The sequence below is a fragment of the Aythya fuligula genome, chromosome 1 (genome assembly GCF_009819795.1).
Source record: "Aythya fuligula isolate bAytFul2 chromosome 1, bAytFul2.pri, whole genome shotgun sequence".
In the NCBI taxonomy this organism is placed as follows: Eukaryota; Metazoa; Chordata; class Aves; order Anseriformes; family Anatidae; genus Aythya; species Aythya fuligula.
Genome location: NC_045559.1, coordinates 165514677 through 165527380, shown reverse-complemented (window position 1 = coordinate 165527380; position 12704 = coordinate 165514677). Strand labels below are relative to the sequence as shown.

Below are 12704 nucleotides of genomic sequence, written 5' to 3'. Positions count from 1 at the left end.
TCTCACTGTGAAACTTCTGACTTTTTAGTTTACTTGTCAAAAAAAAAGTAAGGCAAGACACTCAACTTCTAGGAAAAGCCAAAATTAAGATTTAATATATGAAAGAAATTGAGAAAGTTTTTCACACCTCTCCTGTAAAATATGATGCCTAATGATGAAAATGTTGTATAAAAAACAGATGATATATATAGCATAAGAACACACACTGACCCCTGGAGATAAAGAAAATATTGGATAGATATCCGTTTATTCAACTCCATCCTTGTCCCCTGCACTGAATGGGGTACCGTGCAAAATACAGTATCTAATCACATAATTAAAGATTATATCATGATGCATACACAAAGACAGCTGAACAAAGGTGCGGAAGACAGCCTTAATTCTGCCATTTCCTAATTTTGGAATGCTTGACTTTACAGCCTTGATAGTAGCCTTTTCCAATAAAGTTTTTGATCTCATAAGAAATATCACATATTTAGACATTCTTTTGTCCAAGATTTTTACATCAGAAATAGAACTGTATGCACAAGCCTCACAGAACCACCAAAAGTTCTTTTTCAATGTGGAAGTCCTTTAGATATCTATCTTTCAAACACATACATAGCAAGAAAGGATCAAAGAGTATCATTTGCTGAGATTATTACACTGATTTTGCTTGTTGAAAAATAGATTAAACAAGTTTCAAACCAATGCAGAAAACAGGTTAGGTTTTCATACAAATGACTGAAGCTGTATCTAACCAATTTTTATTAACTTTGAGGGCAGCTGCAGGACAGCAGGACAGCTTTTTTCCTAGTACTTAGGCGGTAAAATGTACACATTAGGTTCCTGATATGTGCAAAGTTAAATCATAATTTCTTTCTCACTCTTCCTCTGTAGCCTTCAAAGACCTTAAAAGTAACTTCACATAGGACTATGCAGTCAGTATGCTGAGTTGCAGTTGCTCTCTTTCTCTATTCCTGGATCTGTTCAACATTTCCATTTCCTGTCTTGTCCTTTCTGGGAGGGAAAAAGTCCCTCTGCTTGCTTGCTGATGAGATAAAAAGAGTGTGAGAGAGACTGTGAATGGAGTAGAACAGATGGTCCAGGAAGCTTTTATATGCATGGTAGCTGAATGGCTTTTTTTACAACATGAAGAGGTAGTGTGAAACCATTTAACATTATACCTTACTTTGCTGTTAATACAGAACTGTTAATACAGGACCTACAGAAGAGGTGAAGAGCTAGGATAAAGCCAAGAAGAAACAGTTTGTGGGAAAGGACTTAAAAAGCATAAGTTCATTTTGCTAAGGGACAGAAGAATAGGTAACAGACTCATTTGGAGAAAGGCTGATAACTCCTACAAGACAAAAAAAAAAAAAATTGCAGCAGAATAAGAACTTAGTGTATGAAAATCCATTTGTCAGAGAAAAAAAAAAATAAAGAAAAAAAAAAAAAAAACAGGAACAAATTTTGGGCCAGAGGAGAGTGTGCAGTAGGAAAAAACTGACAGAAATAGTGGAATAGGACAGGAAAACTTGGAGGACAGGCAAAGCGCAAAGGGTCTCTTGGAAAACAAAGACATTTTGGGAAAGAAAGAGCAATAATAGGTCTGAGAATTCATGGAAACTGAACAGGCTGAGGAGGAAAAGCTGTCAGTAGCAAATGATGAATCTGGCTTCAGAAGAAGCCAGCATAGGAGTATGCAGAATTTTGAAAAGGAAGCAGAAAAGTTACAGGATGAAGCAATCACCAGAAATTAGGAAAGAAGTGAAGAAAGTAAGCAAAACAGCAGCCTGAGATAGAGAATATGGTTAAGCTTCCTGTTCTTATCAGGACAATTTTGGAAAGAAAGCACTGAACTAAGAACAATTTGGGAAAAGGAAAACACGAGAGCCCATATGAAAGGAATGGTCAATGGGGAAGACTGCAGAATCAGATTTTTTTAGATGAATTTAGATAATGTGTAAAGGGAGCTGTGATTAAATACAGTGAAGATTATGAATGTATAGGATTTGGGAGGGAAATTACTGGGACACGGAAAATTAGGAATGCTGGACTTACGGAGGAAAAGAAAAAATAATAATGTAGGCAGACAAATACATGATAGGTAAGCAAATGAGGAAGAAAAAAAATCAGTGTGGGGGAAAAAAAAAAAAAAAAGTAAGAGTAGCAGTAAATGTCATTGTTCTTGTGCTTAGTAAGAGGTCCGGTAACAAAACAGTATAGAAAAGTCAAACATTATCTTTGTATGGTACCTTTTTGTGTGGGATGAGGGGGTCTTGGGAAACCGGATTGGGAGCTAGGCATAGGCATCTAGTGAACCTACAATATGTATGGAGAAGAGGATAATCTGCTTTATTATTATTTTAAACAGAAGCAAAAAAGAAAACATTTAAAACTTGTGTCTACACTAGTTCCTTGTAACTTAGTATCTGTTTGTATCTGTTAAAAAATATCTAAGTATATCCAAGACTCACATTTGGATTATCTATTATCTTCTTAGTATTTTACAGATATTCCAGGAAGCTGTTGTTTACCCAGTATTTCAAAGTAATAATAGTTATATTACTTTTTACAGTCTCATATACAAATTCCCACTTTTTAAAATCTGTTTAGACTTTATTAGACTTTATTCACTAAAAGTGAATTTGAATGAGTTGAGAGTGCTACATGATAAAAAAAAAAAAAAAAAAAAAAAAAAGAACATAACCTATTTATTGACAAATGCAGTTAACTTCTACACTTAAATTAGTCCTATTCCTTGCACACAAAAGTGATAGCTAAAATATTAACATTAAATACAAATTCGAGTTGACAAGAATCCTTTTATTTATAATATATAGAATCTTTATTCTAAAACATTCCATTGTCTAATATTTTCCTTAATGCTGAAATTATCCTTGGAATTTCAAATACTTTGCTTCACCACAGAATGCTGTAGCTCTCCCTTCTACATTTCCTTGCTTACTTACAGAATTGCACAGCATGCTCAATATAGTAAATAAATAAATAAATAAAAACTAATGATTGTAGATAAAGACACTATCACCCCAGACTTGCTTTGATACAAATAAATACAGGTATATATTTGAGAAGAATAAGAAAGGCATAAGTAATTCCCTACTAAGCACTTTTTCCTAGAACCTGAAAGCATGAATAAGCTTCTATTATGTTTTTTTATTAGAGAATATAATGTATATTCTATAGAATAATTCTTCTATTGTATGTACAAGAGTATATAAAATATATTTTACAGATAAAATGGAAGGATATCACTGAAATTTTGCAAAATTGGAAGGACAATTTTTGTTGTCTCTGTGAAAGCTCAAAAAAGTGTTGGAAAATTCCCAGTTTCACCCACTGGAAAGGTTTTGTAGAGTTTTGCAACTAAATTTTCCAAAGAGACCATCCATACTAAGCATCTTGGTGCTGAATGAAGCAGCTCTTTCCCTGCAACTCTCTATCCTCATTTCTGCAAGCCATTGTCATGCTATATATTGAAATGGGAACAGAGATCTTTGTTTATCTCTCAGTTCTTCTCTTTCCCAGGCAGATACAGAAGAAGAAACAGAATGTGTATAGACTAGTAGGAAATGTGAACTTGACAGTGAGGCAGGATAAATGGAGAATACAGATTGAGATATGTTATGAAACAGGAAAGTCTGGTAACAGGGAATGTTAATGGAGTGCAGAGTCTAGAAATGTCAGGACAAGAGAAGGAAGCAACAGAAATAGCCAGATAGATGAGAAAAATCTTGTAATGAAAGAAATAATCAGGGTGGCATGAAACTGAGTTCAGGAAAGAACACTGTAAGAATGGTACCTAAGGACTGGGAAGTTGGAGTGGGGAAAAGAACAAGATGAGAAAAGAACAAAGCATTTATGACACAGGAACAAATGAGATTAGTGGTTGACAAAAGGTGGAATTTGCATAGGAAGAGAGAAACTAGGAGGAACTGGGACACAGAGGTATAGGTGTAACATGCTAAAAAGGACACAGAAAAAGGAAAGGAAATCCTCCTTCTGGAGGATTGGAGCTAAACACAAAGAGTCCTGACACAGCATTACCCATCTGTTATCGACTGTTTATGAAACCTGTCACCCTATAACAGCTGATCCACAAAGACAATAAGCCCTGCAATTATATTTTTTGCTATTATGTTGTAAGGCTACATACACATGGTAGATCTAAAAGTTCCAAACTCTTATATGATGATTAAAGTTAATATATTAAACTTCAAAAAATTGCAGTCGATTAAATTAATTTCTTGTGTTTTTGTTTTTGCTTTTTGTTTGTTTGTTTGTTTGTTTTTCTTTTCCTTAAATATATATGTGTGTGTGTGTTAATACTGTAAAGCAGAGACAGGAAATGTCAGAATTAAGGTTGCCTTTGCAATATAATCCAAAATCAGGATCGTTATGTGGTAGTCTTTAACTAAATAATCATGATATTGATATAATCAATATTGATATTGATAATAATGTTATTTTGTGGGGTTTTGTTTGTTTGTTTGTTATATCCCCTTGAACCACCTTGGACAGATAAATCGAGGAAAGGTCAACATTACTGAGAATGTTGCTTATAAGACCTTGATTTCATTTGTTACAAAATTGGAAACATTAAATGAGCACAAGAAGGCAAAGAAGAGCTGGAAAAGAAAGGATGATCATGATTAAAAAGCTGAAGTGTTATTTCTACGTAGCGTGGGATAAGTCTTTTAGAATACATACTTCCAAAATACTTAGTTTGTTTCTGTGTTGCTCGTCTTATGAATATCTCAGTCCATAAGAGAACTGGATTCAATGGGAACAGTAATTTGAATACAATGAACACGTTTGCCAAAAATGCAAAGTAGTCTCAAAAATCAGGTCCTAGTTACTTGATAGTGAAGCAATTTATCATCTCTGTTTTTTTTTGACTTTCACAGATTTAAAATGGGAATACTCCAAACTATGCTTCCTTGCAGGTATGGTCTGAAGATAAAGTAATTAATGTTTGCAAGGAACTCAGACACTGCAGTGACTCCTGTAACAGAATGGCCTCTGAAGAAATTAGAAGTTTGTCTTTGTACCAAAAAATAAATAAATAATAAAATGTCTGGATGTAGTAATGTAGTCTGGATGTACGAAGTAGCATGATGTCTGGATTCTTTCTAAGCCAATAGATTGACCAATTGGTGCTTTGAAGCAGGCATGCATTTTATGGGAAGAAAAACAGGATTCTAGAACAACAAATGTGTCATAATATGTACCCACTTCCTAGGCAACATTCAATCTAGCATATTCTGACCTCTGCAATACGGACTTGGCAGACATAACATGCAATATAAATCTTCTATATACATGTATGTATATACACTTGTGTGTTTGTCCCACGTAAGGACTTGTTGCCTGTTTTGTATTTGTGTATATGGCCAAAACATTAAAAGATTATTGACTTTTTTTTCTGTTATTACAGACTCCTTGTGGTACACTAGTAACAACGCTTTACGAATTAGAAAAAAAGTGATTAAATAAGACACAGATGATGTCAAATGATACTGTTAAGATGTTTGACATCAAAATGAAAATAAAGGCAATTGAGAGTGATTACTGGTGCTAATCATTTTAGACTTGCCTTTGAAAAATGCACCTTCGTTTACAATTGAAACCAAATGTTAATTTTGTTTTTTAGTATTCACATAGGTAGCTTTAGCTTGTTAACTAGAGAGGGCATTACATGTATAACACAAATGCTATCTTATAAATTTGTTCTTTACTAGCATCTTGATGTTTGCAATATATACAAATTTAGATTCACAGGGGAAGTAATAAAGCTCTCTTTTGTATTTCATGTATAAGTTTACTAAGCAGATTTGTTTTATTAAAATGTAACTAAAGGGATGTGGTAAATGAAAGAAAAAAGAAAAAAAAAAAAAAAACACAAAGAGAATAAACAATGTATTTATTCTTAATATTCAGAGTAGTGTATTGAAACACACCTTTCAGTAGCTGCCACTGAATATTGGCTTGAAATTCTCGTCATGCCTTGAATGTTACCCATTATAACATGATAAATGGTTTAGCCATTCGTATCATTAAAAGGCTCAAAATATTTCTAATAGGCCTTTGAAAACATTGTTATCCTAAATCTAACTACACATATGCACAAAAAATGCATTCAGCAAGTCTAAGATTCAGCAAGTCTAAGATTCAGCCCGATATTACTTCAAATTCTTCTTTAATTCCACTGTATAAACAGAAATGACCTATTAATTTAAAGAAAATCTATCAACACAAAATGTATTCTCTCTTATAAACAAGCAAGATGAACTTGACCTTGTTTGAACTTGTTTTGATGTGGCCCAGATGGTAGGCTACATGCTTGAATAGCAGTCTAAAGCTGAGGAAAAACTCATATAGCAAGATCTAGATTTATAGCCTTTTGCAAATTCCTACCTTGTATTGTCCTTTCAGCATCTGTTCTGCCCCCGCTGCGGTCAGCTTCTATCTCTGGGGTCAGAGAGTCTAGAAGCATAGAAAGGTAAGACTGACACATATTTCATTCGATTCTTATAGCCCTTTTTACAACCTGTTACTCTAAAGCTGAATTACAATAAAATCAAACTTTGTCAGTTTTTTTAATGTTGAACAATGACTGGAGGCCAGGACAATTTTTTGTTAGACTAGAAAGATTAATGAGCAATAGGTATTTCAAGCATAAAGGTGAGAAGAAAAAGAATAATATTTAAAATAATATTAAAAAAAAAAAAAACTAATAATATAAAATTGTCCTAGTTGGGACATTCCCTGCAGTGAATTTACTTGCACATACTATATAAACTAACAAAGCAGAAAAGAGAGAAGCATCACTTGAAAGAAGAAAGAATTTCTTTTTTCTTTTTTATTTTTTCACACTCCCACCATGCTTTAAATTTTCAATAAAAACCACCTTCCCCAAAGAAATCCACTTAAATTGAACTTCCACTTAAATTGAAAGTTAATGACACAGAAGCAAAAACTAGCTTCTTACCATTTAGGACCCTGAGACTATCTGTTGAAGCTGCCTGTTTCAGCGTCTGTTCTGCTTGTTCCCGTCGTTTAGTCTCAAATTCAAGTGCTTCCTGCAATTTCCTCTTTGCCTTCTTTTCCTTCTTTAACCTTTTCTGAATTATTGCTAGGAAGAAGAAAATCAGTATACTCAAATTCAGATCTGAAACTTGGCTTCATGATTATATATTAAGAGTTCTAAGAAACAATACAACTGCAACAGTTTATACAATTATTAATTATACATTATACATGTAATTATACAGTAATTATACAATATCAACTTAAACTATTTGAAAGTTTTGAGAATCACACTGGGATATTTAAAGAATTACTGTTCTGTACCATGCTATTGAAAACTGTAGGTGATATTCAGCTACTGCATAACGTGTTTGTATTTTTTTTTCTTTTTTTTGAAAAAAAAAATGTGTTGTTGTTGTTTGTTTGTTTTTTTTTTTAATAAACATATGAGGATCTGTGAATGTCCAAATTAGAAAACCTTGGAACTAACAATAAAATTTACATCTTTCATCATCTGATGTAGATATGCCTCTGTCTCTGGAGCTGAAGTTTTTGAGGGATTAAGTACACAGTTTTATCTCTTGTAGCACATAGTATATGTACAGTAATCAAGTTCTCATCCATGGCTTCTCTCCTCCAACAGCCAGTGCCCCAAATGCAACAGAACCTCAGCCCTTGCTCTGCTGTACTCTTCACTCCATAGAGAAAAGCCCTCATTTTTCAAATTGTCCTCCAAGCTGCTGCTTGCTTCAAGCCATCCAGCCTCTTGGTGCCTGGTCTCTTCCTCGTATTTATCTCTTATCCATATTTGTCCTTTCTTTTATTCTTTAAAAAACAAACAAACAAAAAAAAAAACTTCACTTTTTTTTTCTTCTCTGACAGTTCTGGTCTCATTGATCTTGAAGAACTTATAACAAACTCTTGTTGGAATACCTGAACAGATCCCCCAGCCACGTAAATATTAGTTTGTATGTCAATTGTAAGGGAAAATACTCAGAAAGTAAGGAGTCTTCTAAAATTCAGTCTAGAAGGCACTAATTTAGAAAATGTTTTCCCTCTATCTTTTGTTCATATTCTACAAGAAAAAGGGTTACAAGATCAGTATATAAATGAATCATACAGGGGTTGTTTAAAAGAAGCTCCATTATGATTTTTTTTATATGTTACCAATGAGTTCTTTCCAAACTGCACAAACTGCAACCTTACAACCACAAAAATACAACTTGTATTGAAGTAACTAACTCCTCCCTAATTGAAGGAATATATCACAGGTTATTTCCCCAATGGAAAGGGTAATATGAACTTTTTTTCTTTTTTTTTTTTTTTCTTTTTTTTTTTTCCTACTCAGTAAAAGCCAAACTGAATCTCTTAAGAAATCACAAAAAGCCGTAGAGCACATCCACGAAACCTAAACCTTTCTTACATAGCATGTTTAGGGTTTTCAGAGACATGCATATAAGAAGCTTATTTTCCATAACAACTTCCTGGGCAACCTTTGCTAGAGAACCAGTTATTTATACATTAACTACAGAAAAATTATCATCACCAAAACCAGATATTAGGTGATACTAGATTTGACTAAAATAAATAAATAAATAAATAATCTAGCCCTGTATCCTGCTCCAAAGTAATCTCTTGAACATGTTTAGGGAAGAATGCTGGAAAGGATAAAAATCTGCTTCCACCAGTTTATGCACCCCATTTCCAGTAGTCTGTGCTGGTGATAATAATGATTTATTTAAAGGGAATTATTGCTATGTAATTTATATGCTAAGAATAACTGCTTCTTGGGTACTCTTGGATATTTTTTGTTGCTATACAGAACTGTTCAGACACAAAATGTATATAAATACATATCCTGTAGTGAAAATAGTTACATCCAAGACTTCGGAATTTTGGCTTTTTGTATATTTTGTATATTATTGTATATTTATATATATTTTATATAGTACCAACTACTTTACAGGCATATTGTCTTACACTGTCAAAAAACATCTAGTATATAAAGGCTAAGCTAAATACATTTTGAAACATTGCAGTTTTAATGTTTTCACTATAAGTACTTTGAAAGTGATTGCAATAAATGAGAAGGAGACATATGTTGCTTTCTGAATTAAAATGTCATCATGGCTGACACATTGTAGATGTGAATACAGCAGTCAGAGCCAGAATTAGCAAGCCCTTACTGTGTAGCTGCTCACAGAAGAGATATTATCCTACTTTCACTGGTTGATGAGACATCCTACAGCCTCACTAATTGGAATATTTACAAAGGAAGGAAACAGTACAGTAAATAAGCAGCACTGTAGAACATATAGTAGTGGCAGTGAAATTAGTGTCCCATCCCCCCTCTCTATAAAAAAAAAAAAGTAATATTTGACTTGTGTTAACATGACAAGCAAAAGACAGACATTGATACAGGTTGCCTTGTGCTCTTGTGCTGAAGATCCCATTTATCTAATGGACTTCGACCTGTGTGTGACAGAGTGCATGATTCTATGCTGTAGTTTTTTAAGCGTATTCGGGTTTTTTGTAGGGTAACTCTTAACTTACTAGAGCTATGGTACAGTTCTCTCATTTTACTCATGCTTCCATTAAGATGTGAAACTTTCTTTGAGACATGACATTTGCTATTTGGAAAACTAATGTCAGGTAAAGCCTCCTAAGCATTTTTCTATCTTTAATTGAAGAATAAATTCTCGAAGTAATTACAATCTGGCCTTATTTGTTTCTCTCCTATTTGGCTCTGCTCATTTTAAAGAATAATCTACTATTTTTCTTTGTTTTATACAGAAGTATCCACTATTAAAGATAGTCATCCTAATTAAATTCTCTTTACTATATACCATTATTAAGTGCTCAAACCATTCCTCTTTGGTCAGACTCTTTTACCAGTGCAATGTCATCATTAAAAGGATACATATAAAAGAAGCAGATAGTGCATAGTGCTGAGAATAACATTATAAAGTATTTCATTTCACTATCCTAAGTAAAATAAAGGACTATCACATGCTCTTTCTTGACATAGAACTTTGAGCAAAATTGCTTTTACCTAATTTTAACCAGTGAAAGCATGTGTCTAATTCAACCTAGTCAAATGTTTTTGGTTTAAACAGGAAGAGAAAGAAGTTTCACAGTGTAATTGACACCACCTACTTGTCCGAGAGCAGAATGTAGGAATCTCTTTCTTTATTGAAATAAAAGAAATTTATAATATTAGCTTAAATGAGGTGCTTAATTTCTATATGGAAAAATGCAAGTAAGGTCAGAGGGGTCCTCTAAAAAAGGGATATATGACTGAGGGGTTGTGAAACACAGAAGTAGATATGGATGTGAAGAATAACTGGGCCATTTTAGAAAACTTATTTAAAGGTGTAAGTAATGCAAGTATACTGACTAAAATAGGCCAGTTGTGGACAAAGGGATGATTCATTGCATAGTTGTGATAATTGTTAACAGTAGTTGTCTTTAAAAATGTATTATTATAAGTTTAAAAGGGAAATTAATGATGCAGCAGTCCTACTCTTTAATTGGTCAAGACATGATATAGAATTACATTGCTGACTTACAGGTAGAATGTTAATTAAAGGTATAATGATATTGGTCATGAATCCAACAGTTCTTGGGGTTCCTTAACTCAACAGTTCACAGAAAAATAAACTATAACTCTATCCCTGAAAAAATATTTATCTGACTTGTCATGTTCTGTGTTAAACAGGAAGCTAGCCCCAGAGGTTAACTGCTCCTTGGGAAGTAATCAGACAATACTAAAGAGCAATAAATAAAAAAGAAGAACCGTAAAGGAAGATGGGAACATGCTCATAATGCAAATAAATATGTAAATCACTATAAACTACCTTAACTTTACTACCAATGTTTTAGAAAAGTGTACTTATATAAATGTATATTATACATTTATATAAGTACACTTTTCATATATATACATACGATTCATATATACATACGATCTACTGTATACTATATATAACGTATATACTTTATATCATTCTAATAATGTAATGAAATTATAAAGAATTAATTAACAAATATATATATTTACAGTGAGTTTTTTTTTCAAGAAGAACCTTAGCTGTTCCTTCTATAAACATGTTTGAACTGCTGCATTATACAAGGCTTACATATTACTATTACCTTTATATTTATGACATACAATTTACCTAAATATGCAATGCATGACTCTATCACATAAGAAAAAAAATGAATTCATAACACCTTGCAGCTTTTGATTTGATAATAGTTGTGTTTGTATTAAGTAGATATTCCTTTTCATAATGATCACAACCTGACAAAGTCCACAACTTCTGCATTTATAATTGTGCTGTACATTTCTGATACGTTGGAACAAGTCAAAACAAATAAACAAACAAACAACAAGCAAACACAAACAAACAAACAAACAAAAATATATATCACACATACACAAGAAAAAGGCACGTTTGTTATAAATCTCATAAAGATCCTATGCAGAATCAGGATTCAGCAGGGTGCAAAATTTCCTGTATAGCAGTCAGCAGAAACATAACATAAGTGTAGGAGAAAAGTTTTGATCAAACACGGTGCTTGATGGAAAAATAGGTTTCCAGAGAAAATATATTTCAGGTATTTATGTTTGTTTAATGAAGATACCTCTGTTCTTCTGCTCCACAGCCAACTGTTTTTCAAGTGTTTCCCTCATTTCTCGTTCCCTGAAGAGCTCCATCTTCAGCTCTGTCTTTTCCAGTTGGACCTGTTTCTCTTGAGCTCTGGCATTGTCTATAGCAACCTTTAGTAGACCCTGTTCAAAGATAAAGTTGGATATTTTAATGTTTAAAGAATGTTAGAACAGCTGACATAATAAACAACTTCTGTTATTTATCTTTGATTAGTCATGTGAGATTTTACAAATGAAACAATCCTGTTACTGGGTCAAAGCCTCCCAGTTATCAACAGCAAATTTTTAATCCAGTTAATTTTAAGAGGTGGACAAAAAATCTGTAAAAAGTAGGGAGTCAAGCTTTCACAGATGACATAAACTGGTCTTCAACTATGCATATAACTAATGTGAAAAATTTATAGTAGTAGGTTTATTCTTCATAAGAGATTTAGAAACAAAACAAAACAAAACAAACTATATCAGCAACTTGCCTGTAACCAAAACAAAAATTTGTTCCATAGAAAAAAGAATTGGCAGTCACCCACAGAATGATAAATTCAGTCTCTAGTACTGCTCAAGCTCCTTATTGTTGTTAGTTGTTAGTTATTATTATATGTCATATTATTTCCAAGGAAGATTAAGTTATTGGGATACTAAGCTGAGGACATTCACAAAGCAGGAAGATCTCTTTGTCTTAAAAAGTCCATTTGTATATTAAAAAGTCCATCTTGTACAATTATTATCTCACAGCAGAGGACAAAACATAATTGTCTCTTACTTTCTTGACCTGGGATGGTCAGAAAAAAATCTACCTTTTTTGTTTTATTGTATCAGGAAATAATGATTCAGCCTATACTATTTTTTTCTTGAGAATTCAACTCCACAATTCCACAAATCTTTTCACAGGAAACAGACAGAACCTAGCATAGCTAATAACTAGTTAGTTAGGTCACTGAGATAAGCTATGAAAAAGAGGAGAGGAAATAGGATGGATAGAAATAAATAAATATGGACAGAA

The 12704-nt window shown here is 33.0% G+C and overlaps 1 protein-coding gene across 1 annotated transcript in view; it reads right to left on the bottom strand.

Annotated features, from left to right (window-relative positions):
- DACH1 (dachshund family transcription factor 1) overlaps window positions 1-12704 on the bottom strand; it is a 371790-nt gene that overhangs the window by 30505 nt on the left and 328581 nt on the right. The window contains exons 9-11 of the mRNA XM_032208224.1: window positions 11680-11827; window positions 6995-7138; window positions 6421-6489 (exon numbers count right to left, since the gene is read on the bottom strand). Of these exons, the coding sequence (XP_032064115.1) occupies window positions 6421-6489; window positions 6995-7138; window positions 11680-11827 (361 nt within the window). The remainder of the gene's footprint in view (window positions 1-6420; window positions 6490-6994; window positions 7139-11679; window positions 11828-12704) is intronic.